The sequence below is a fragment of the Haliaeetus leucocephalus genome, unplaced genomic scaffold (genome assembly GCF_000737465.1).
Source record: "Haliaeetus leucocephalus isolate CR32 unplaced genomic scaffold, Haliaeetus_leucocephalus-4.0 Scaffold162, whole genome shotgun sequence".
Lineage (NCBI taxonomy): Eukaryota > Metazoa > Chordata > Aves > Accipitriformes > Accipitridae > Haliaeetus > Haliaeetus leucocephalus.
In genome coordinates this window covers 1,865,829-1,893,336 of record NW_010972598.1, presented here as the reverse complement: position 1 = coordinate 1,893,336, position 27,508 = coordinate 1,865,829, and the positions used below count along the sequence as shown (strand labels likewise).

The window sequence follows — 27,508 nt, the reverse complement described above, 5'->3', positions numbered from 1 at the left end:
CTGAAGAGTACCTTGGTGGTAGACCCTAATATTCTTATCTCATTAATAAACCAACAGTTCCTGGGAACAGGTACATATATTTGCACAATTATTAAATGCACATCTCTTACGTAGCTAGGAGTCACACTGTATTCATGATGGGGAGACATACACCTGGATTTGCTATCATACAGATTACTAACTCCTTCTACAACAGTATTCTGGGCCAGCCACCATAATCCCCACTTAAGTTTGTTTCACAGACCGATGTAGGAATATGCAGATGGATTTATCTGGATTAAACCTGCTCGTGCAGGTTTCAACAGTGCAACTAATACTCAGAAACTGCTAATAGGAGTTCAGTTAATGGAACCAGACTAGAGCTAGTCCTATTTAAACCTCCCAAATGTGCACAGCATGGACACTCAGCCTTAACACCAAATATTTTGTTTTAAAGGTATGTTTATATTGCTCTGTACTCTTTGCTATTGTAGCCATAGTCTGTGCAAGCACCAGGGACAGATGAAAACCTAGGCCAGGGTGTCTCATCTTACAGGCACTTGCAATTAAAAAAAAACAAAAAAAAACCCCAAAAAACAAAACAACAACAACAAAAAACCAACAGAAAATGAAATATAGTGGCTAGGACACCAGTCTAGGAGTCAGAAAACTAATTTAAATCCAAACCCAACAAACTGAGCAAGACAAATTGCCATTCTGTGCCTTTATTTCCTCTCCTTAGCCTTCATGACAACACCTGTCTCTCACTACGTTTGTACACTGCACTGCACAGAAGGCCCTAATCTTGGTAGAGGACATAATCTCTATTATCATACAGTATGCTGTTAAAAATATAAAGGTGACCTCCATCTTTCTCTATATGCTCTCAGACAAATAATTTAAATTCTGTGGGATTAGGGTACACCTGTATTGCATTCATAAAGTATGATTGTGTCACAGAGTGAGCCTGGAACCTGACCAGCTTTGTCCCTATAATCTGTGAATCCAGTCCAAGTCTCTGAATACTCATTCATGACGTCATAGTAACTCACAGAATTAACTCCCAAGGTTCGTAAAACTTAACAAACTTTGAAATAGTTGGTATGAAGAAATACATTACCTTGGAGATGCTGCTAGGAAACACTGCTAGGTGATCATATAAGCTTAAGAAAAGTAAAGTTAGAATATGTGCAGTATGTATAACCAAGAACATATTATTCATCAGGAATAGATAACAGTAGATTAGTCAATGCTGGATGAAAATCAAGTAAAGACCCCGTCCTTGCCTTACCTTGCTTAATTTTAATACTAAAATCAATACCCACTTGTGCATAATGAGCATGTAAATGCAAGACCACCTTAGTATAATGAACTGGACAAGAGCATGACATGCTCAAAAGATCTCTTCATTATGTAAGTTTGTGTAGCCTATCACTTTTTTTTTTTTAATGTGTTTCCTTGTAACAAAATTGTATAAAAACATCAACCTTTCTTTCTAAAGGTGTGCAGTTATTTGGAGACCTGGCACCCTATACTGCAGTATAGGAATAAAGACAAATATCTCGACTTGATGTGTTGATTGGCTTATTGTACATTGGGTGAAAGAACTCAGCTTTTGGGACAACAATGAGGTAACCCCATAGACAAGTTTCTGCATCTTCACTGACACAACTGCAAAACTGATGATAGGTGCCTACATGTCTTCAAAGGTGGAGCGAGTTCACCACATGCTGACTACTCAGTTTGAACTAAACCAACTTTTTCAGTTGGATTAAAACAAACAAACAAACAAAAAAACACCAACAAAACAATTTCACCAGAATAAGCAGATGCTCCAATGTTATACTTCACATTTTCCAACCACTGAATACATATTAAATATTACATAAAGTGGCTATTACAGTCTCCTGAGCCAAGGGGATTTTCTTAGGCTGGAGATAAAGTGAATCATCAGAAACTGTTTATTTGGATTCTCCTTCTATCCAAAGTAGACATTGTTTTCATACTTTTCTACATATATTTGTAAAATTATCCTTTGAACATCCGTCATAGCATAACCAAATCTGTAACTATGTAAAAGACACTTAAACTCTATATTATACACATATATATCTTACATGCATTACAAAAAAAAAAAGGGTATATTTGCATCCTTAAAACAAAGGGAGGAAAAAGGAAGACTGTAACCTGAAGTAGTCTGAAGGCATTACTAAATGAAAAAAGAATGGTTGTTTGTTTTAACTTGTTTATGTGCCTGCACACAGATGGAAATCAAATCACTATTCTTCAAGGACAAAAAGCCAAACCAAAAATGTAACAGCAGCAAAAGTTAAAAACATACCTTTCTGTGATAGAAGTTTTAGGAGCAGGAGCATAAAATAGGTGTTGTCTGATATACTTTGTAAGCAAAGCATACTTGTTGCAATCTATCACCCAAGACAGTCAGTCTATGAATTACTGTCTTCATACATTTTTACCTAGTCTCCATCTTACTTAGACAAATACTACAATTGCTGATGGGTAACAGTAAATTTTTACCAACAAAGTTAGCTTTTTCAACATCTATCTTACTGAAGAATGTTGACCTAATGACTGATTTTCTGAAAAACAGAAACAATAGAATTATCTGTCTGAAGGAGCGCAGCCATCACAATGGTTCTTTAAATATAGTCTGATTTATACTGTCCCTCATCTATTGCACAACAACTGCCTATTCTGCAGCACTCCAAGTCTATAGGCACTGAAAATATCAGTATCCCAGATGGCAAGCAGTGCAGAACCTAAACAGGTTCTAAATCACCAGACCTGTTCAAGGTGGGTGTTAGGAAGATGTAGGAAGACGTAGGAAGACAGGACAGTTAATCTTTGTGACCTCTTTTATTTTCTTTTTAAAATCATGAACTAGTACTTGCTGGCTTCAGCAGACTCCCTGAAGTGTAAAAGTGCTTAAAACTATATGCCCTACTTGCATTTTTTTTTTTTTTTTAATGGAAAAATGGTAACATTCATTTTCTGCAAAAATGTAATTATGTAAAGTTTCTGGTTTACAGCCCTATGTAAAACACAGCTTTCTGATATTATAGAGTTTTTCCTTTTACTAAAGGGGGAAAAAAAGGTATACTGTAAGCATAGGGTTACCCATTAATATGTTAATAGAAAGAAAGAAAAAAAAAAAGAAAAAAACAACCACACCAAAACACTCCACACCCAACCCCCCAACCCCTCAAGTAGTTGTAATACAATACACTTATAAAGAAAGGGTCTCTATTTAAAATTATGCCAGGCTAAAGGATTTTAAAACAAGTCAGTATCTGTGCTGAATATACTCTTAAAAACGAAGCACAGCCTAAAGCCCTTAGAACAAGGGCTTCACAGTAATCAGCACTACATAAGCCATCGACATTTCTTCCTGCAGATCTTAAAATTGAGAATTTTAAGGCCTTGATCACAAGTTCATTGGAAGTAACAGAGAGTTTTCAATGGCTTTGGATTATGTCCCAGAGAAATAAACAGGCACAAGCAGACAAGGAAGATAAGCCAAGTTCGCAGAAAAACTCATTAACAGTAAGGGTAAGCTTACTTCATGTTCTGAGAAACAATCTGCACACCTACTTTATTTCAAATTCCTAATACAATTATACTGCAGGTTACTTTTGCGTATAAGAGGCAGCACTTTCTTTGACCTGAACTTCTTTAGCTTATTTCAAGATAAAACAGTAAAACTGAGCATAAAAAATAATAGTAAATGTTTTAATAACCCACAGGGACTTGGTAAATTTATAAGCAAAGAACATTATTTCAAAATTTTTATATGAACTATAATGAAAGAGACAGATACGTTGGTCATAATTCTGGACAGCAAAAATACAAGAGTAGTAAGTTCTTAATATTTTCTTACCAGAAGCTACTATTTTTATTCTTTATCCTGATGCTTAAAATATAACTTTATCCACAATTAAGTATTACACTAGGTTATAGTTAATGTGGTCCAGAGGCATAAGCAGCGATATGTGACTCAATCTTCCTTTCAGTCTTTTTTTTTTATGATTTACTTGAGATGGACATATTTCATGGGCATGCTTCCAGTGATCCAGTTATGAAACATATACTGCTGTAAGAGTTGATAGAAGGTATATACACTATCTTATTACACCATTTTTCTTTTTCACATTTCCCAGCAAAGCAACCTTTACATTCTGAGAAAAAATTGTATACAATACACCTATTACATGTATTTTTGTTAAGTGATCTTTCACCAGTGCAATAGCTATTAGTTAATAGGTCTCTGTGCTACAGTGTTTGCATACATCGGCTACAATTTAATGAAAAAATGTATTTTATAAAGTTACATAGAAATGTAACCAAAGGTGTTACTATCTATCAAAGACTGCCTGTTGGTTTAAATAATTACTCCAGTGGCTTTGGAAAAAATTAAATAAGGTGGAAATTTGTTTTGGTTTTATAGATTTGTTCAAGCATAAACATAGTTTTGCACTTGATCTTTCATGGTATCCCATAAGATCCTCAAAGGGAGTATGAGCTGGACGAGCAGTGAGGTGGGTTGAAAACTGGCTGAAGGGCCAGGCCCAGGGGGTGGTGATCAGTGACCCGAAGTCCAGTTTGAGGCCAGTAATTAGTGATGTGCCCCAGGGACAGATACTGGGTCTAGTCATATTCAACACCTTCATTAATAATCTGGATGAGGGGCAGAGTATACCTTCAGTAAGACTGTGGATGATACAAAACTGGGAGGAATGGCTGATATGCCTGAGGGTTGTGCTGCCATCCAGAGGGACCTCGACAGGCTGGAGAAATGGGCTGACAGGAACCTCATGAACTTCAAAAAAGGGAAGTGCAAAGTCCTGCACCTGGGGAGGAACAACCTCACCAGTACATGTACCAGTACATGCCAGGGACGGCCAGCTGGAAAGCACCTCTGCAGAAGAGGCCCTGAGGATCCTGGTGGACACCAAGTTGAACACGAGCCAGCGGTGTGCCCTTGTGGTAAAGACGGCCAACAGTATCCTGGGCTACATTAGAAGGAGCATTGCCAGCAGGTCAAGGGAGGTAATCTTTCCTGTCTATGGCACACTGGTGAGGCCACACCTACAGTACTGGCCTCCCCAGTACCAGAGAGAGATGGAGCTACTGGAGACAGTCAAGCAAAGGGCCATGAAAATGGTTATGGGACTGAAGCATCTCTCCTATGAGAGAGAGAGCTGGGACTGCTCAGCCTGGAGAAGAGAAAGTTCAGGGCGGGGAAGGGGGGTGGAGCTCATCAATATGTACAAGTATCTGAAGGGAGGAGGTAAAGAAGATGAAGCTAGACTCTTCTCAGTGGTGCCCAGTGACAGACCAAGAGGCAATGAGCACAAACTGAAACACAGGAGGTTCCATCTGAACATCAGGAGACACTTTTTTACTGTGCAGGTGACTGAATACTGGCACAGGTTGCCCAGAGAGGTTGTGGAGTCGCCCTCCTTGGAAATATTCAAAAGCCATCTGGACATGGTCCTGAACAGCCTGCTCTAGGTGACCCTGCTTGAGCATGGGGGCTGGACCAGATGACCTCCAGAGGTCCCTTTTAACTTCAACCATTCTGTGATTCTGTGAAGGCACAGCAGTGAGTTTACCTGCAGGAGCTTTCTTCCCAAGCCTGCCTTGAGCTTCTCCTCCCTGTCCTGAGTTTTCTAGGTTTTCCTTATGCTTTTCTTCTTCTTCAGGTACTTCTGTATAAGATATTTAGCAAAACCTAGTATATGTTACACCGTGTATATTCTGAGAGCAAAACCCACGTACAGAGCTTGACTGTGTTCAGTATTTTCCTAATTTGGTATTAAAATAGAGAAAAGCTCAGAGGTTTGGGTTTTTTTCCCTCAAGAATAAGAAAGAACAAGTATTAAAATGCTTCTGGATTTTCCCATTTGTGGAGGATTCTACTTCTTTTAGAAACAGGAGTTGCATGAAGTTATTCTCAATAGAGCAAGCAGATCAGGCTGGCTCAATTTACAGTTTTTCATTTTACATCATCTTTTCCATCTAATATTATGAATACCATACACCATGGAAGCAATTTTTATAACATCCACTGTGTCTGCAGGTCCACATTTCTTGACCTAAATCTTTTATTCCAGTGTCTCCAATAGCATCTTGCACTGTTTATCCAAACATTTGAGGATAAGCTTCCTAACTTGCTGTGAGAAGCTATGGCTACACAGAGTATGCAAATATTAATGAATGCTATGAAAGAGTTATTGCAATGTGTGTGACGTGTGCCCATGTTTTAATAAGTGCGCTCCTTAAAGGAGCCAGATAAGCAGCACTTTATGTGGGAAATGAAGCAACTGGTAAACAGCATTAGGAATTTGTACTAGCAATAAAATTTTAATCAAAAAAGTCCAATAACACATGCATCAAAGTTTCACTCTTCCTGAGAGGAAACAACAGCTAATCAGTATGCTAGAAGACTGACGACAAAAAAACTGAAGTTGCATAAAGTCATATTAAGGTTCTCTGAAGCAGATTTTATTATTAAGTGTTCATATTGATATTGCCTTTCAAAACTAAGACCCAGGCTGTCCTTGAGCTCAAATTCACCTTGCAGCCAAACAAAAGCCCTTGTTCAGATGTTACAAATATTCTGATAAGTTAAAATTTTATATAAGCTGGGTTTGATCAAAAGGTAAAGATTGTAGAATATAGGGTTTTGAAGCTCGCAATGTAGTCATCGAAACTTAGGAACATACAAAATGTGCTGTATACAGTCATAAGAAAATAAGTATTGTCTAAAATTAGTTAACCATAGAAACTTCGACTGATTTGTTAGTTTGTAGTGTTTTGTCCTAAGAAACTAAGAGAGATCGCTATGGACCTTAGTTCTGTTGCTTAGAAACCCCACTTTGATCAAGATTCCAGTTAGTGGAATTAAGTAAGATTAACCAATGAATATTTTAGTATAAGACTATTGATAAGATGGTGTGACTGAGGGCCAATCACTAGAAACGTTAAATTCAAGAATTAACATTGAATGTACTTTTATGTAAATCTAATACATGATGGCGAAAATCGTACTGCGCAGAATCACATAAGAGAGGTCAACTATCGGACAAAGTGAGGAAGACTATGGAAGACCACCAGAGGGCTTCTGAAGACCACCAGAGACTTCACCACGCCTGCGTAAAGGGACATTTACATATGCTAATGATTTATCGGACAGTTGATGATTATGTATGACATTTCCCAGAAATTTAGTGAATATGTATAACAGGTATGTATTTAACCTGCATGATTAAACTAGACAGGGCACACACTAGGTGGAGTGATCCCCTGTGTGCCCAGTGCTGCAATAAAGAAGTGCCTGCTTCTTAACTTCTCATTGCTGTTAAGGAGTTTTATTCTGGATTTCGGCAACACAGACAAACAAGTCTAAAAAGGAGCCATAGCAAAATGCTAACATGTAATATGATAACATATAAGCTTCCACCTGTCAAAAAGGCAATGATATGCTTCAGTTTGCTCTTGGCTCCATGTTCTGCAAGGCAGCGAGGACACATCTTCTAAATTCAAGAACTTACAAGCAAGTTGGAGTCCTACCTTGGAAGCAAGAAGGCAGGTCTACAGAAATAACCTAGTCTTGCCATTTGGGAAATATTTTCTCTGGAATGCTTTGATTTAGGTAAGTAGAATTTTACATTCTGAAAGCTACCTGGATAATGGTTAATCTTGATATTGACTTGGAACAAACAGGTAATTGAAGTAGTCTGTCCTGAAATACCATTGTGTATTGCAATAGCCTGCAACCTTGGGCCACAGCCATCTAGGTTCCTACTCTGAAAGAGACAGAGAGCTACAAAGAATGCTCTGTATGAGGCCATGAGGAAGTCAAACACATCCTTAAAGACGTTATTTTGCTTTGCATTTCAACCAACCTGGGTATATCAACCATCAAAAGGGAGGTTTCTGATCGGCTCCCCTCCTCTTCTCACATTCCTGCTCCTTCCACTACATCAAATTTGGCTCACCTGCAGCAATATGATTGCTAGGTCAGCTCACCTATCTGAAAGAAATTTAGCAATTTCATTTGGGAAGAAAAGTAAGTAAATTTTCTGTAAAAATCACCAAGTTGATCAGCTTAGCCTCTGGCCACATGGTCATTAGCAGCAACACAAGGAAGGTGGCAGACCCTGCAACTCAGGAAGCTGGGCATCATTTCTCAATATCAACCTGCTACCGGACCAGATGAGATGTGCATAGAATTACATCTAATATTGCCAGTGTACCGTCTATTCTGGAGAGCTGAAATGAAAAATGTAATAAGTATTCATATGGTTCACAACTTGCCCATATGTATATTTCATCATCTTCACTGGATATATCCTCACAACCTTTATAAAAAGCTGAGTAATGCTATTAGCCCATTATACATGCAGAGAAACAAGCTGCTGTGAGAGTATGATATCTTGCCCAAGGTCACATGGAAAACACAAAGCCTATTTTCACTCTACCTTCAAAAGGAACAGCAAGTAAAACACTGTCCTGAGATCTTATTCCCTGTCTATGCCCAAAACATTTATTTAGGTTAGGCCAACTTCAGGACACTCAATCTAGAAACTGAATGTAAACTCATAATGAAGGGAAAATTCAACAACATTTCCTCTGCTCAGCTCAGCTTCATTGCTCCTTCTAGGAGTAGCCATTCTCCTGGAGCCAGGCAAACTTCAAGGAAGTTAAGCTAAGCTAACTTTACAACAGAAGAAACTTCTGGCAGATGAGGAAACTTAGTCAACATCTTGAGTCTCAAAGTAGCACTGCTACTGTTAAATACTCCTTTCTCTAATACAAAAAAAAAATTAGTCACAAATATGGTCTCAAATCTCTTAATCAGAGTAACAGTCAAACTGCGGACCACTTGTCTTGGGAGTCATCCTGTGAAGGTAATAACCAGGTGTGCTAAAGAGTAGGTACAGGGGAGGAATTTACATCCACTTCTTTCTTAGACTTGGAAATGGCAAATATTTCCCACGGTCAAAATGGGACCAAGCTCAGGAATTAGCCACTGAGAGGCCAAATGGTCAAGCTTTTCATACTTCAAGAAGGAAGACAGCAAGTGAGGAAGATGAGGCGGATGTAACTTGGATTTACCAAGAGCAAATTGTATTCAACTAACCTGAATGCCTTCTGTGTGAGATGACTGTGGACTAGAGGAAAGCAGAATATATTGCCTATCTTGCTATTAGCAAGGCTTCTAACAGCCTCCCATATAATCCTTACAGAGAAACTGGCAAAATGTGCACTGGATAACCATATAAAACAGGTTGGAAACTGGATGACCCGTTGGGCTAAAAGGATTGTCATCAGCATAGAGGCCAACTGGTGGCCAGATACTACATGAGTATCTCAAGGATCGCTACCAGGGTCAGTACTGTTTAATGTCTCATTAATGACCTGGACAATTGGACAGAGTGGCTTGCAGCACATTCATGGGCAACACAAGGCTACTATTCAGACAGATCTCAACAGTCTCAAGAAATGGGCTGACAAGACCTGTGAAGGTCAAAGGCAAATGTAAAGTCCCACATTGGGGAGGGCACCAATATAACTACAGAAGAATGAGCTTCCTTTCAAATAATTAATCAAAATTAGTCCACAGCAAAAGCAAATGGATTAATTAGCTGGCATTGATAAAGTATTACACAGACAGTCACGCAAAAGATGATGTTACCTTGTCTAGAAATCCAGAGCAACAAAAATCTCACAACTTTTCAGCTAAATCCTTAGCTGAATATAGGGATTTAATTTTCCTCTAAGAGTAAAAAAACATGAGGTGGTGAAAAAAGTTTAAAACAAAGATCCTTAAAACCACATCAGATTGAATCAACTAACCAAAAAAAAAAAACCCCCCCAAAAAAAGGCAGCTCAGAAACAGGTTCTCCAAGTGGCAAGCAGTATATAATTTCTCTTGAGGTCTATGAGAACAAGGTATCTGTCATTGCCTCTAGAAAAGCAAAGAAAACAAACTGGTCCTATGTCCAAGAAGCCAAAAGATAAGACAAAATGAAAAGGCAATTGCAAAATCAACACCTCCACCCCCTCAAAACTGAATACACAGGGGAAAAAAGCAGCTTCTTAAGAGTTTTAGAGAACTTTCTGCAGACAGTTTGAGCTTTAAGTAACACCTTCTCCTGTCCTTGAAATTAGTCCACATTGGGTTTTCCATTAGGATGAATACATGGTCATGAATTCAGGATTGAGAAACTGAAAGAACCGATATTACTTGAAGTACCCACCAGTCCAATGCTTTTTATCTGCAACTGGAAATTAGATTTATCAACAATGAAAACCTAGTGAAAGTAATTTAAGAACTGAAACTGTTGCTGTTGTTGTACCTGGTATTAATACTGTACTTGGAAGTAACTCCAGGTCATAAAACACTTGTCCCCATTGGACCTGATGATCTTATCCATACTCTCTCTCTTCCTCTCCCACAACATAAAGGAGAGGAAAGAAGAAGAAGAAGAAGAAGAAGAAGAAGAAGAAAAAAGCTTCCTGCTTATCTGAAATATCCACATCAACTGGTGTTTCCCACACAAAGTGAAAATGTTCATGAAACACCATGGAAAGGGAAGAACTTCAGCTATCTGGAAGACAATGCTGTCACTCAAATGACAAATGCAAACTAGTCACAGCATGCAATGGGTTATTCACATGGAAAAAATTGTGATTGAAATAACTGCATTGCTCTCCCTACATGATTCAAGTAGTATAACTTTAGAGATTATATGGTAGCCAATAACTTAGAAAAAACATTATTTCATTTCTGTAGTCTTGGTTTAGAATCCTCAGGAAGGTATTCCACTTTTAATGCAGTTATTCTTTGCAAAGCAGTATGAAAACTGCTTGAATCTTTACATAAATCAATAGCAATTTATGTGACATAAAGACTGCAGAAAGAAACTAAAACCCCTGCATCTCAGGATAAGTATATTTAAACAAATCGGGTGAGAACATTACATACGAAAAATCAACATTTGAAAAAAACTAAGCCCCATTTTTATTTTACCTCTGTTTTCAGGTGAAATCCATATACACAGACATTCGGAGTGGGCTTTTTTTGGATTCAAAAAAACCTCACCTCAGAAATACTTGTGCAAGTGTACATTTGCAAAGGCTTATGTCAAAAGTGTTAGCATAGCCATCCAGAAATTACTTATATGCTTTCTCTGCAGATAGCAAACATCTAAAAAAAAAAAAAGAAAAAGCAAGCTGAACACAGCATTATTTGTGTCCACTGACACACAGTGAATCGCAAATTAAAAAATTTAAACCAGTGGAAACTACCAAAAAACTTGTCAGCTGCACTGGAACTTTAATAAAATTAACTCACAATTAGAATACCTCTAGCTTTTGGAAAGACAGTGTGGCCCTTTTTGGTGGTCCGTGTAGCTTCCTGTCGTGGTTTAACCCCAGCCAGCAACTAAGCACCACGCAGCCGCTCACTCACTCCCCCCCATCCAGTGGGATGGGGGAGAAAATCAGGAAAAGAAGTAAAACTCCTGGGTTGAGATAAGAACGGTTTAATAGAAGAGAAAAGAAGAAACTAATAATGATAATGACAACACTAATGACAACAGTAGTAATAAAAGGATTGGAATGTACAAATGATGCGCAGGGCAATTGCTCACCACCCGCCGACCGACACCCAGTTAGTCCCCGAGCGGCCATCCCCGCCCCCACTCCCCCCAGTTTCTATACTAGATGGGACATCACACGGTATGGAATACACTGTTGGCCACTTTGGGTCAGGTGCCCTGGCTGTGTCCTATGCCAACTTCTTGTGCCCTGGCTGAGCATGAGAAGCTGAAAAATCCTTGACTTTAGTCTAAACACTACTGAGCAACAACTGAAAACATCAGTGTTATCAACATTCTTCACATACTGAACTCAAAACATAGCACTGTACCAGCTACTAGGAAGGCAGTTAGCTCTATCCCAGCTGAAACCAGGACACTTCCACATTCCTCACTTAAAGCTATGTACCAGAAGCTAGCTAAATGAGCCAATGACTCCACATATCCCAGGCAGAGATTGGAGTCTGTGGTTCAAAAATATGTTTGTTTATTACACGACCAAACCCCCCCAAAACATCAAATCTCTGCATCAACATTTATGTATATTTTCAGAGCCCACTATTCCAAGGAGTCCACCACAAAAGCTGCTTTTTCTGTTCTCATCTTGCTACATTTGTCCGATTTTTATGTGGACATTCATGACAGAACTTCATTTCAGCCACAGCCTTCAGATGAAATCACAGTGTATACCAGAGTATACCAAAAGAAGAGACAAAACCAAACAGCAACAAAAAAAAAAAAAAACAACCCCTCCCCCCCATCTCTCTATTCTAATTACTAGCATAAAAATACTAAGCTAATACAGAACCCAGAACTTGAACCCACTGCATGGAAAACTCTGAAAAATAAATTTTGGCCCTATTGTTTTGCAAGGCAGGTCTTGGCCTCTGATTTGGCTACCTGATCCAAAAAGCTTTCAAAGGCCCAGTTGAACAATCCTCATGTTTTCACGTCCAGAGCCCTAAAAGAGCTTCTATCTTTCTATCATCATCCTATTACAAGCAAGTTCTCTTCTCCTTTCAGGAATCTTCCAGCCTACAGTTTCCTTCAAGCTTCCCAGTTCCTCTCCTTCTCCACTCATCTCACCTCCACCCTAAAAGCTTCTCCAGGCCTCATGGCTCTTGCTCTCAAAAAATCACTCACGTCCCCCTTCCTGCAAAGCACAGCAGCCAGGACAATATAATAAGACAACCTTCCTTTCTGGTGCCAAGCCTTTTTTTTTTTTTTTTTTTGTAAATCAAAAAGGGAAAAAACAACACAATGCATGGTAAACATGTAATAAATACAATAAACCTATCAGTTACAGTATCAATCTCAACAGTTAAAAGCATACACATATATAGACATGTAATTAAAGTCAATCAAGTAGGGCTAAAACAAGCTACTATAAATGCAACATAACTCAAAGAAGAGAGGCCACTACCAGCAGTTATGTTGTTTTCAGATTACATCATCATCATCATCATTTCTCTAATTAGACATGCAATTATTATCTAGAATGGTATTTTGAAAAGGTGTTTCCATCATGGTGGTAATCAAATGCCCATCAGAGCTGGGCTATTCTACTTGCATCAGAACTTCCATGCTCAGAGCCTGAAGAAATTAGCCAGATATGCTATCAAAAATTAATGATATCCAGAAATAAACTTAGAACATCTGATGCCAAACAGAATCATAAAATGAATAAACAAAGCAACAAGTATTTGCAAAGGTTCTTATTAAAAAAAAGTTAGTCTTCTAAATACTGGAGAAACAAGCATTAAAAAAAAAAAAAAAATGAGCAACAGCTCAAATACAGTCACCAGATTCGTCCAAACAGGAAGGGATCTTACTGTCTTTCAAAAATACCACTCCCCCTTATTTAAGCAACACAAACACAACATACAGTGGTAACCTGAGAGCTAAAACATACACAAATTTCAAAAACTTCATGTGTGTCTTATATACTGTGGCCTGTAAACTAGAAAGTATTACTATACAGTAGTGCTCCTATAATAAACAAACTTTTCTACATCTGCTGCAAATTTCTCCCTAGATAAGAGAAAAATCCTATTTACTACCTGCACAAATGAACTTCAAAAGATGCACTCTTTCAGTTGTCTATTTCTGAAAAATAAAAATAAATGTACAATCTCTTGGAAAACAGATTCCGTAATACTGGGAAAGAGTTTTCATATCCCTTTCAAGGCACAGTGGTACAGTTGCTCGCATTTCTCTGCACTGAGAACATCCGAGCTCTCATTTAATTACAAGGAGAGAAGATTCTGAAAGAACATGTTGGCTGACACAAAAAAGTCACACTGGTGGCAAAAACTTTTGTTGTTGTTAGTGTAATCATTGCCTTTTATGTTACTAGATCTACAGACTGCACTTGCAAGGCTGTTGCCCAACTCAAACTGTCACATAACTCAGAAACCCATTTTCATTATAACTTCAGGGTTTTCAAAAGTGCATGCTCACGATTTATTAGTTTAAATCACTGAAGAACTTCAGAAAGTGTTACCCTGCCAGTACAAAAAGTATGCATAAACCTTGTAAGAGAACTGTATTTCTGCAAATCCTCAATATATTTCACTCACCCTATTTTCCCTGGGAGTTCCACACAAGGTACGTTGCAGAAGGTGGCATGCCATACCAAAATAGGGCTGTGTATTTGTCAGAGAAGTTCAGGGAGGCAGGGAAGCAGGGTGGGGACAAGGGAATAAAGAAAAATAATTTAAAAATTAAGCATCATGAAAGAAGCGATGAGCTGAAATCATAGAAAAAAGGGAAAACCAAAGGCCTTGGTTTGGGTAGGTAAATCCAACCTTGGAGAAGTGAAAAGGGAAACAGTTGTGCAATACCGTAGCTTTTTAAAATTGGATACAAAGCAACAGTTATTTAAAGCCAAACAGAATGCTTGGAACAGCCCCAGCACAGACAGATTAGGGGAACAAAGTGCACAAACTGAAGAAAAAAATGGTTTTTAAAAATTGAAATTCCAGCACTCAGCTGTCATATGGTTGCAGAAACAAATTGATTTAGGCTGATGCGCATTAAGACCATATACCACACAACCAGAGAATACAGGCTGGCACATTCCAGCTTTCCACAGCAGGAGCTGGATGCAACTAAGCCATGACAACAAAGCTCAGAGAGAACAATACTGCGTCAAATGGGATGAAATAACACAGAAAGGGTTAGGTGCTATCTGCCTGCCACATGCCCAATAGGGAATTGAAAGAAAAGACTGCAGGGACAGCAGCTCACATTGACAAAGGAAGTTGCTTTGTTCAAAAGGGTAGCATTTTCCAAAACACTTAAGTGACTTTGTTTCATGCTAGATCCAAAGGAATTGTTGTTGTTATTCAAAAAATAAATCAAGCTCACTGTAGTGGCCTGAAACAGCATTTGGTGTATTGATATCATTTGATGCTCATGGCATCCCAAATAAGCACCGATCAGTCTTCAGCATCACAGATTTCATGTAAGTCACATTCTACAAACAAATCACTCCAAAAATAGTTTAAAATTGAAAATAATTTTGAAATTGTTGGGCTTTCATTCCTCAGCGTTCTTTTTGTTTGCTTGTTTTAAGCCATTCGTTTTCAAGTTGTGTTTCCTTAGAACCATCCCGTCAGCTGCACCAACCAGGGTGGCTATGTAATCTTTATTTACATAACAGGACTTACTCAAAAGATACATCTTCTCAGGGACCTAAAAATCACAGATCCAACAGAGGCAGCACTGAATATAGTTCATCCCATGTTGTTTTGAACAGCACTTATGTACAGGACCGTATGCATGACACCAAATGCCTTTTTATCTAGCAAATAGCAAAAGTTGACTCTTCATAAAACATGCTGGTTTTCCATGACAAGATACATGGAGAAATAGCACAGTTTAGCAAACACTTCAAACTTTGACTGAAGCCAACTCTAAATGATGCAAAGGATAGGTGCACTATCCTACCAGAACTTAGCATTATGAATCCTGTTAAAAACTTAGAGAAACTGCTTTTCCATAAGGCATCAAAGACCACAAAGCTCAACAGATAGCATACCTTCAATATTAGAGTTTACAGGACTAAACACACTGCTGCAGGCCATAAGACAATTCTTTAATAAGCAGGAAGAAGTTATTGAATGTACTGATTTAGGGGAAGAAAGGAAAAAGTGTGATTGCTACCTCAGCCAACCCATTGGCTTGAAACCTTTGAACCACTTTACTCCAGAAGGTAACAGTGAATGGGCAGCACCGGGTTATAAATGTACATCAACTTCTGTTTATAAAGACAGAAAATCCCCACCCATCATACTGATTAGGCTCTTAGAGCTGTTCAGGTCCTAGAGCAAGCTGACAGAGCTTTAGCCCTAACTTATTCCACTTCACCCATCTTTCCAACTTAATTTATGCTGGCTATTTTATCACTGCTTATGAAGAGGCTAAACAGGCCAACTTCTGTCAGCAGCCACGAGAAGGCCATAGGAAAGATGCTGTTTCAGAATTTCTATATGTTCTTGAATCACTTGGGGTTTGACTTAGTGTTCCAGGAACACAAGCCTTTCTAGATGCTCATGGATCCTCCCCAATAAACAACTATGGGGAAGTAGCAGAACTTGACAAGAGTCTCTATCTTTACTGTAGCCACCAGTCACATTCATGCACATTCTTCTATTTGCTCACCAAATTCATTTTCCACAAGAGGCAACAGGTTGTTTTTTTGGTTTGGGTTTGGTTTTTTTTTTTCCCAATTATTACCATTAGAGCAGGTGCACATTTCCACTTAGATGAGCACAAACCATGAAAACAGACAATGCCTGCTATCATTAAACTGAGATCATATTCCAGTTTAGGTTTGATTTGGTTTTTAGCATGATGGCATTTTTTTTCACCTACACTTTCCAATGAGGAACAGAAGTATTCTAATTGGGAGCAAAGAAATAATTTCACAGTAGCTTTGTTTTTCTGAGTTTTCTTTAGGTGTCCATTCATTAGTCTTGGCAGATAATTGAAGTTTCAAATGCACCTGTTTGACTTCCTTCCTTCTGTATTCTCCATTCTGAATCATCTTAAGGTGGACTTAAATGGTGGGCAACTGGATCTATATCATTTTTTGCATGTTCACATAGACCTTACAGTTTCTTACATCCCATCACTTCTATTAGGGTGTCTTCTGTCCTTTTCAAAGCCTGTCAAGGATTTTCCCCTGTGCTAACTGCAAACTGTTGTCAAATAATATATTCAGCAACTAGCCTGATGATCCAGAGACTTAAGGCTCAAGAAAAGGTGAGGACCCTAGGACAGATTTTTCCTCCAACTGCTTAGCATGATATATCGAACTTCCTTTTTTGCCCCAAATCCATGACAGCTGAGCTGATCCACAGTCTTCTCTCAATTAGCTCATATGGGACATAAAGCTGTAGTAATGAAGTCAATGGAGACTTTACCATGGCTTTGGAACAAGATCAAAAGTGCACAAACTGCATTGAGGAAACAGGGTTCAAATCACTGTCACCTTTAACACCATTCTCATAAGAAAGTAGGTAGCCTCAGTTGAGGTAATGCCTGAAGTTTGTTCAGCACACAAAATGCATATTCCCTTATCAAAACACTCCTGCCTAGAAAGGATCAGTCATGGAACTTAATGGGCAGCAGCACAATTTCTGTAACATGAAAAGCACTAGTGAGACATATCATGTTTACTGTGGCTGGAAGTGCTGAAGACGTTACTAACTTTTACTCATTCACGTGTTTCAAAAACGCACATCTGCTCATTATGATAGGCTTTTTACAGCATATACTAGCTTTTAGAGACTCAAGTTAGAGTATAACCCCAAGTAAATATGCCTTTATTGCAGTACAACAGGATCATGAAAGTTAAACTGGTCAAAATCGCCGTCTCAGCACTGTTCCACATTTGGTTCTGCTCCAAACAGTTTAAAATGCCTTGGGGAAATCCAGCCTATTTAATGTATCAGAATGGCAGGAATCATCTGAATCACTATTTGTTTTATTAATAGCAATTCTCAAATACATTGCCTTTTTTATTCTATTAAAAATTTCATTACAACTGTAAATAGTGAAATACAAATAGCAAAAAAAAAGATTAGAATAGAATTACTAGTATTTATGAGCTGCAACAACTATATAAATTATAAAACAAGCTGCTGATTATGTTGACATCGTGCAGTCAGAAATGGAACTTACTAAGTTTTTTTTAAATTCTTGGGTTTAGTAAGAAAATTAATAAAATGCACAACTGCATTCATCAAAAAATACTGCAGATAGGGAAGAGGGTTTACAGGTTGTGTGGAAGTAGAAAAAATAGGTAAATTTGTCTCTGTCTTCAGAGAGCAAGCCAATGAAGTATTGCTAAAAATACCACTCTGATATTTCCCTGTCCAGGGCTAGATATTATCTACACAGTCAAATTACACAATGCATTGATCAAAACAAACGAAGCCAAATCCCTATAAAAATACTGAAATCTTATGTTATATATGGAAAGCCTTTATATAAGTGAAAGAATTCTGAGGAGCAAAAGTTAAAAAAGAAAAATTCTTAAAAAATCAGATGAAGTTTTGATGGATAAGCATCCAAAAAATCTATGAATAAGTTTGCGATCTAATAAAAATTAATTTCTGATTGAATTAATTCACTTCATTGGCACCAATGCATCATTCGTTCCCTCTCTTCTTCCTCCTGAACTTCTGAGGTTCTCCTAACTCCCTGCACATATTTCTTCACTTTTAGCAGAGTGGCCCTTCTGCCCAATAAGGCACAGTATAGTCAGACAATCACAAGAAGCCCAGTATTTAAGTCATTTTGAGGGAACAGTAGGCTAACTGACTTCCTTAATAACGCTAAAGACCAGTGAATCTGGGAGTGCCTCAATTCTCAATAAATGGCTCAACTGCATCCCCAGCAGATAAAATAACACCTAGGTACACATTCACTTCATTGTTCCCCCATTCTGGAGACCTGGGCATATAGGTCACGAGCAAGCAGCAGCACAGGTCCCTGATTTGGCTGATTAGGGGATATGTACCTATTGCCTAATCTAGATATATCCTCAAATAATCTGCTCTAGTTCCCAAGAACTGCAAAGGACATACTGCAAGCAGCTTGATTGTCCACTCAGACTACACAATGTTACAGACACCAAAGGACTGTCACTGCACTGGAAAATTGATGTTATACTTTTTCACTCTAACAGCTGTCATCTAGTAATGCAAAAATTTAAAAAAGCGCATCCAAATCTCATTTTAAGAAACCTCCTTTCAGATTCTGAAATATGACAGAGGGAATATTCAGTTTAAGAGGATATATGGACCTTCCAAGACATTAGCAGGGCGCCTGGTTTTCTTCCTCTCAGTAGTGAAACTATGTAAAAGGCGTGGGAATCAGACCTTAAACAATGTTACAAAAAGCGAGCCAAGAGGTGGGCAGTCACAAGCATGTCCCTCAGGAAAGGGCTCCATCGGGGTGACAGATCTAGGGAGTCTACTGCCAGCACAACACTTTTTTTTAGGAATGATTAAGAGTATATGCCATCTTGAATGACAGTGAAGTGGGGTTTATTAAGCATTGGCATGAGTTGGTCTGTTGTTTCCATCTTTGGATAGTCTGGTAAAGAGATTTTCACTGCAGCATTTTAGCATTCCTTGTTCTGGAATGGAAGAAGGCCTAAGCTAAACATTCAGCCCCAGAGACTAGCTTCTTTGGGCATCCTCTAGAGATGGTGAAGTGATTGCACTTGTGAGGAGATATTCATTAAGGATAATCTTCCTAGTGTCTTAACTACTCCTGCTGTCTTTAAAATTGTTACTGTCAATGGTCTGCTAGGAGACCAAACCACTGACGACTGCAGAGTATTTGTTTGTGTAACTGACAAGGAGATTAAGTTGCAAGTTTCTGAAGCTGCCTTTTCAAAATTCTTAAACAAGGATGGTCAACGCTGATAACAAGAAGGGATGACAGTAGCAAAAAAAACAATTTGGATTTTCCTTAATGCTGGTAGCATTAGGAAAGGCATAGCAGTGAAAACCACTTTTCCCATATCTTTACTGAAGTTAGCATCTGGAACAAACATACCCTAAGATTTAGGTCTTTTGTTCAGCAATGAGAAAACTTCATTTCTAAAAAGTCTTGAATGAGTTGAATTAAATTTATACATGCATATATAAATCAATTTTAAGTGCAACTTTGAAGCTTCAAGTTGTTTTGTTTTCTTGTGCAACAGCATGAAGCCAGACACTATAAATCCTGTTACAGGGACTATGCCTCTCAAATGTTTTAATTTTAGCTTTAGAGATTTGGACTTTCAAAATGACTGATGTTGGAATCATCGGAACTGATGCATTAGATTAATGCAATGTTTCAATTTTTTCTCATATGTCAGAGAAAGAAGAGTAGCTTCCAAGGCTAGTGTATTGTGTTTACGTGGCTAAGTTTTGGTAGAGGGGGGCTGCTGCAGAGGTGGCCTCTGTGAGACCAGGGGCTGCCCCCACGTTGGACATAGCCAATTCCAGCTGGGCCCATGACAGACCCTCTGCTTGCCAAAACTGGGCCCATCAACAATACTGGTGGTGCCTCTGTTGCTAACATATGTAAGAAAGGGTAAAAAACACTGCACAGCAGCTATGTGAGAGGACTAAAAAAAACATGTGAGAAAAACAGCCCTGCAGACCCCAAGGTCAGTGAAGGAGAAGGGGAAAGAGGTCTTCCAGGTGCCGGAGCAGAGATTCCCCCGCCGCCCATGAAGACCGTGATGAAGTAGGTTGTCCCCCTGCAATCCATGGAAGCCCCCACGCCACGGCATGTGGATGTGACTTGAAGGAAGCTGCAGCCCGTGGAGAGCCCACACAGGAGCAGGCTCTGGCAGGAAGGGCAGCCCGTGGGGGACCCACGCTGGAGCAGTCCATTCCTGAGGGACCATACCCCATGGAAAGGACCCATGCTCGAGCCGTTTTTGAAGAGCTGCAGCCTGTGGGGAGGACCCACATTGGAACAGTTTGACAAGGACTGTATCCCATGGGAGGGACCCCACATCACAGCAGTGGAACAGTGTGAGGAGGAAGAAACAACAAAGTTATGAACTGACTGCAAACCCCCATTCCCCAATACCTTGTGCCACTTGGGGGAGTGAGGGGAAGGAGGTAGAAGAGTCAGGAACAAAGGACTGAAGTCGAGCCTGGAAAGAAGAAGCAGGGAGGGGGAAGGTTTTTTTAGTCTTGTCCTTGTTTCTCACTATCCTACCCTACTTTTAACTGGCAATACATGAAATTAATTTTCCCCCAGTTGAGATTATTTTGCCCGTGACAGTAATTGGTGAGCAATCTCCTTGTCTTTACCTCAAGCTACAAGATCTTTTTTCTCATTTTCTCCCCCTGTCCTGTTGAGGAGGGGGAGGGAGAGAGTGGCTTGGTGGGCAGCTGACAGACAACCAAGGTTAACCCATCACAACTAGAAAGAGAAAAATAAACTATTAGGTATCATATTTTCACTGTTTTGCAATATGAAATGACTTCTATGTGTGGCAGCTACTGAAATAAGGTATTCTTTCCCCTCCAAATGTCAAGATTGCAAATTCCCTATAGTATCTTCAAAAGAAACAGTTTTACGTTTTCTGCCTAAAATGCTATTCGCTATTTTCCCAACACAGTTCAATGATTTTGGTCCCCTTTTTCCACTTCTCTGAACACTTATTTTCTCTAATTGTGTTTGTCTGCAAAACATTACTAGCAAAAGACACCTTCAAGGAAAGCAGCATTTCAACAGAAGAATTCCTCCACACACCGTCTGTCAGCTTGCTACTACTTCAGCAAGAACCTCAATGCATGCTAGTACCACCGTTGCAGGCAGGCAATTCCAAATGTCAGTCTTCTGTTGAGAAAAAGCCAAAGTCCCTCTTCTTAATGGAGTTTGTTCCCTTGATTTTAATGATGAAATCTAAATATAGATATCTATCTCCAGGACCAGAGAGACATTTGGAATTATAATCTGCAACCCTGCCATCAAAAAGCTCCAAATGCTGGAAACCAGCTCTTCAGAACCCTCTGAAATGTCCCCATTTATGTACCTTCATATGTGGTGCACTCAGCTCCTCTTGGTACCCAACATTATTCCAGATGACAAATTATTTATACCTGCTTAATGCAAAAGACTCTGTCAATTCATTTAACTCAAAAAAGCCATGTGTTTGCATTTACTGAAAGACATAGACTGCTTTGCAAATGTGTGTAATGATTTTTTAAATTTTGATTTAGATGCTTTTATTATTCTCCCTTAAGTTAAAGTTGTTGGCTCTGTCCAGCAACTGATTTGGCTTGACCGAGTTCTACTACTGTTACTTGCTTTACATCAAGCTACATCCACCTTCTTTGTTTACATGTTACGGGTCATAGCTATGCACATGGTGTCTTCTGCCATCCTTAGGATGTCAAATTCTGAAGCCTATAAATCTGTCCTCTGACTTTTAACACTTCTGCTAATTAACATGCAAGAGCAGAAATGCAATTTTAAACTGTCCAACAATGTTTTTGTTAAGAATTTCCTGTATCCTAAGAAAAGAAAAGGGGGAGAGGGGGAAAGGCTGCCTAAGAGAACTACTAGTTTTTGAATAATAAAAATGAACTAGCAGAATTGGATTTGGGATTTCAACTTTTATAAAGATGACAGGTGAATTAAAGTTTTATTTTATTTCTGATTTGGTCACGAGGCTCTGAGAAGTACCACAGCCATGCTTGTCGGGCAGCATTGTAAATTGTCTTAGGCCTAACATTTGCATGTTAGATATCTGCCTCTGTTGCCATGCGACACTGCCCTCCCTTTAACTCATAGCCTCTTTTCTCTCTGGGTAGCAATGCTGCCAAAGGATAGCGGTATGCTGATCAACTGCATAACATCAACTGGTCAAGTCAACTCTCATAACGGCAAGAGTACTTAGAATCTGAAAATCCCAATGTTGCCTTTGCTACTGATCAGAACTTAAGTAAAAGCAAGAGATGATGCAAGAATTATCAATAACTTCTCCTAATTATGATAATACTAAAGGTAACAGACTGAGGATCTCCAGGAAATAAAACTGTTCTGACACCAGGTCTTCCAAAAAGTTACAGTCTTGAAGCAGTTTCTTAAAACATATTTTTTAAAATGTTTTAAAATAATTAAGTAAATCATTACATTTAAGTTATTAGAGAAAGACTACCGTTACATCTTTGAGAAGGAATACCTGTATTTGTCATAAAAAAGAACACACGTTTGAAACATATCTGTCATACCTTAAAAAGAAATCTGTTCTGCTTTTAAGTTTTGATTATTTAAAATTAACTCCTCTAGAATTCTTTGCTGAGGTACTAGGAAAGCAGCTATACAGTACTTACCATTACTGAAGGATACACAGACATGATGGAGAGCTACTGTAAATTAAACCAGACATAGGTAACTCCCACCAGCTAAAGGCTATCAGGTTAGCTACTCTTTCCCCCCATCCCTACCTCCTCCTCCTCCTTTTTCTCTTAACCAATTAACATTTCATTAAAAAAGGCAACACCAGACAAACAAAGACACACTATGCAAAGGAGACTTTAAGAATATTTCAAACAGCAGTTTTCACTTCAACACTTCCAGTACCAGGCAAACAACTTCACAAAAACGCAAGAGGAACCAGCTGAAGCAGATACATAGAATCTGAAAAATCTCAAATCTGCAGGAATTTCAGTCAAAGGTTTGCAACATCACTGTGGTCACAACTGCAATGTCAGAGTTCCTCACACCTCTAGTAATTTCCTCCATTAAAAGTATGGCTCTTTAACACACTAGCTGCAGCACACATGCACACTGAGGCCTCACTTCAGCAAAAACTCCTCATTGGCCTATCTTTAAACATCTTACAGCAGATCCATTTAATTTTAAATACAGCATTTGGGTTCACAAAAGAAAACGGGGTGAGTTGTGTTCAGATCTTGTGTGGTACAAATTGTGTTACTGCCACTTGGAAAAAGATAACCCACATAAACAATTAGCCAATGCGAAGACACATTATATTGAGATCCATTTGAAGAACAATCAATTAGTAAAACGCCAGCAATACGTTCCAGATTTTGACATCCTCTGTGGTCAGTCAATAATTAAGTTTCAAACAATTTTAAAGAAACTCTATCATATTTGTACACCTGAACTTGTTCTGTACTTTTAGAAGAGCTACAGCAAGACTTGAATTTTGAACCTCTTTACCACACTCCTCAAACTGAGATTTTTAAAACAAACAACAAACAAACAAAATCCCAAACCAAACAAAAAACCCCACAACACCAAACCCCACAACTTTGTTACAGTTTTGAAATCCAGAAACAAACTGTTCGTGTATTTCAGAATTTTTTTATATAAACAGTTTGATAAAAATTTATTTCAGAAGATGTTTTTTAGTCCCTCAAACTATATATGGGTTAATAAGTAGTGTCACACATGAATACGTCATGCTACTGGCTTTAACGGAAGTCAATATAATATATCTACTGTGGCCTACAAGGATTTACTGGAAGCAGCGTACAAAATATACTGGCCCAATTTTATCCCTATTACAACCTCGCTGAAATCGATATAAGAAATAATTTCAGTGAAGCAAAACCCAACCCCCTCCACAAGGCCTAAAGAGTACATATGAAACTTCAAAATCTGTTCTTGCATATCTTGACTTACACTCAGTATATACCCTTCTTCCGCCTATATCTGTCATTATCTAGCATCAAATTTATGACAACATACTTTCAAAATCAGTGCCTCCATGAATGCTCACTCCCTGTATTTTGATTTTCTTTGTAGGTATCAAGTAACATGATTATCTCAGAGGGAGTTGCAATGAAATGTTATTCATGTCCTCCATCCACCTCATGAAGTTTGTATATCTTCATTATCCAATATTGGCCATAAGCTATCATATATCAATGACTGTACCATTCAAAATGCTGTATCTCAAATTAATTGGTTTGTCTTTTGGAGCGGAAGAGTGGAGTGTAGCAAATAACTTCTTTGGCAAGAAAACACTCAAACCCACAAAGATTTATCTGAAAATAGAAAATAACAACCTTCCTCCAAAACTGTATAAGCAAAATACAATCTAGAAATTAATACATATTTTATTTACATTCATTAAGGGGAGCTATGCAATAGGTTGTCTGTTACAACACTCATGGGTAAAGCAGTTACCTTAAATCATAAACCCAAAGTATTTTCACGTATACACTGTTAGCATATCTAATGTACTGCAGGGTTTTCACAATGAATGTCAATGAAATAAATACTTCATGGCAAGCAAGAAATATCAATGTTCCAATTTTTTTCTTTACATTGTTCAAATAGGCTCTGGGAATAAAAATAACTGGATGAAATGAGAGGGAAACCCTCAGAAGAACATGCATTCATACCATACTGATTAGAGAAAAAGCTTTTCACACCAATGCTGCAGGGTTATTGAGGATTACTATTGTGACAAAATACTGACTTCATAAAAAAAAAAAATCCAAAACAAACAAAAAAACCCCCAGCCAAACCACACACTAAATAAAGGTTTTGCACTTGTAATTTCCAAACAAGTTAATGCCTATTTTGCTTGTCCATGCTTATATTGTTGTATGCTTTACAATACAGATATCTGAACATGCTAATATTCAACTACCAAAATAGCAGTTAGCTGTCAAACTGTTGACAGATTATTGCCCCCGAATTAATAATCATTCATTTGATGACACATATCAACATGTAAGCACATGTAGCAAAACCCTGTTACAAAAGCCAGAGCTCAAATTTCTGTGCTTTCTGTGTTTTAGCTATACTGAGATAAGGCACTGACCTTTCTTGTTGATTCACAATGGGAGAATACTCTGCTTACAAGCTTACTACTCTGATGCGTTGTTGTTAGTGCGAAGAGTCACAAAAACATGTGTAAGAAGGCAGATAGGATTCAATAGCTTTCTCAACATTTGAAATGTGATATTTCCAACAGTTCATCAGTTCTTGTCATTTCCCCAGAAGTGTAAACAATTCAAGTTTAAAATTTCACTAACAGGGATAAAATACTCTGCAGGTTAGTGGGAAGGGAGGGTAATACTCCATGAACTAGTTGATAGAGGAGCTTTTCTCAGGTTTCATCTTTAAAGGACTCTACTATGCCATCTAGGATTTTCATGTAATAAGGACAATTTATCCTTGTAGTGAGACCATTTCTATCCAAAGAGACTTCAGGTGGCTGTACCACAAGAAATATTTTTCTGTGCATCTTGAAGTCAACGTGACTGTGATCGCAAATTACTCACTAAAGGATGGCAGACTGTTGCATTATGCAAACCCATCCACATTCTTTTGCATCCCTGTAAATGCAGCTAGTTTCCTGGTTTGATTGTACTGTAAGCTGTAACAATGGGTTTCACCTAATAAGCTATTCAGAAAACTCTTACACAGTATGCAGGTCATTTCAGCCCATTTCCTTGCTGTTAGAAGTAACATGAAAAATGCTTTCAAACACCATCTGAGACAGGAATACTTAGAAGCACCTTAAATCCTCATAAAATATTCACTAGAGCTATCCACAGTATCAGTTCTATTGTGGTCCCAAACACACTTAGTTAAGTCATGTACTACTGCTGCAGGAATAGATGTCTTGAAGGAAATCTCCTCTGCCCCACATAGATTGAATATTTTCAGTCCCATGCACGAAGAAGAAGAAGAAAGAAGGGGGGGGGGAAGAGATCACAGCTAGAATTAAAAAAGCTATTTTCTTTTAGCAATTCTAGAACTACATTATAATCACCGTGAGATAATGCTCTAACCTCCATCTGCACCATCCCAATCTTTCTCCTCCCACATCAGTGCTGAATTTGCGGGAATAGAAGAATGAATAAGCCAAGAACATTAAAAAGATATTTCTAGTTAGGAAGAGACTTGCATGTGGTTTGGGAACGGTACTGACATCATATTTACCTCAGGTTTGACCGGGCTGGGACCTCTAAGTAGCTCCTTTCTCTACCATTTGGGAAATGCCATGCCCAGTTACTGGAGCAAGACTTTTCTTCTGGGGTCCAAGCTGGTAGAGAGGTAGCCTAACAGAGTACCCAGACAGAGGTCTAGAAAGAAAGAAAAAAAGGGGGGAGGGGGGCGGGGGTGGAAATAGAAGCTGGCTTACGTGCTCCAGTTTGTCTTTCCTCCTCAGCCAGACACTGGCACTGTAGTCCTGCTGCTTGACGGTGCTGTAGAAGTTCGCACCTACTCTGGTGAGGCTTGGGGAAGGCTCCCTGGGTCTGCTCTTCAGCCTCATCTGCTCGAAGCCCTCGTGGGGGGATGAGGAGAGCCAGTCATGCCTGACTTCCATCTTGACATGACAAGGCAAAGTCCAAGGAAAAAAAAAATCAGAAGAAATGGAGAAATTAAGAGGCGCTAGACGAAGAGGGTCCAGAAAAGAACGGGGTGGAGGAAGAAGAAAGAGCAGGGAAGCAAAACCACCCCGGCGAACAGAAAACGGGAAGAGAAGGGGGAGAAAAGGAGGAACGGCCAGGTAGGAGGAGTGGAGGGGGAAGGAAAGGCTGCAGGTGCGAGAGAGGAGCGGGCTGGGAGAGATGGAAGGGCACTGGGGAGCGAAGGCGCTCCGAGACGCCGCCGCTCGTCGCCCTCGCCGCCGGCGAGCTGCAGCCCGGGACCGACGCAGCGGGAAGCGGCGGCCGGCGGCTCTGCCCGGGACGGAGGCGAGGGGAGGCGCGGCCCGGCGCAGACGGAGGCCGGGCGGGGCCGCCGCCTCCCGCCCTCCCGCCCTCCCGCCTGCAGGTTGGCGCAGTGGAGGGGCCGCCCCCCGCCCGGGGAGGGAGCCGGCTCCTCCCCCGCCTCCCCCTCCCCGGCAGCCACCTTCGGGGAAGCAGAAAGCGGCACGG

At 39.3% G+C, this 27,508-nt stretch overlaps 1 protein-coding gene across 1 annotated transcript in view; it reads right to left on the bottom strand.

The window, feature by feature from the left end:
- The window catches only part of PLD5 (phospholipase D family, member 5), a 190,849-nt gene extending 163,894 nt beyond the window's left edge, over window positions 1–26,955 (bottom strand). Inside the window, exon 1 of the mRNA XM_010562601.1 lies at window positions 26,770–26,955. Coding sequence (XP_010560903.1) covers window positions 26,770–26,955 — 186 coding nt within the window. The remainder of the gene's footprint in view (window positions 1–26,769) is intronic.
- Window positions 26,956–27,508: the final 553 nt, after the last annotated feature.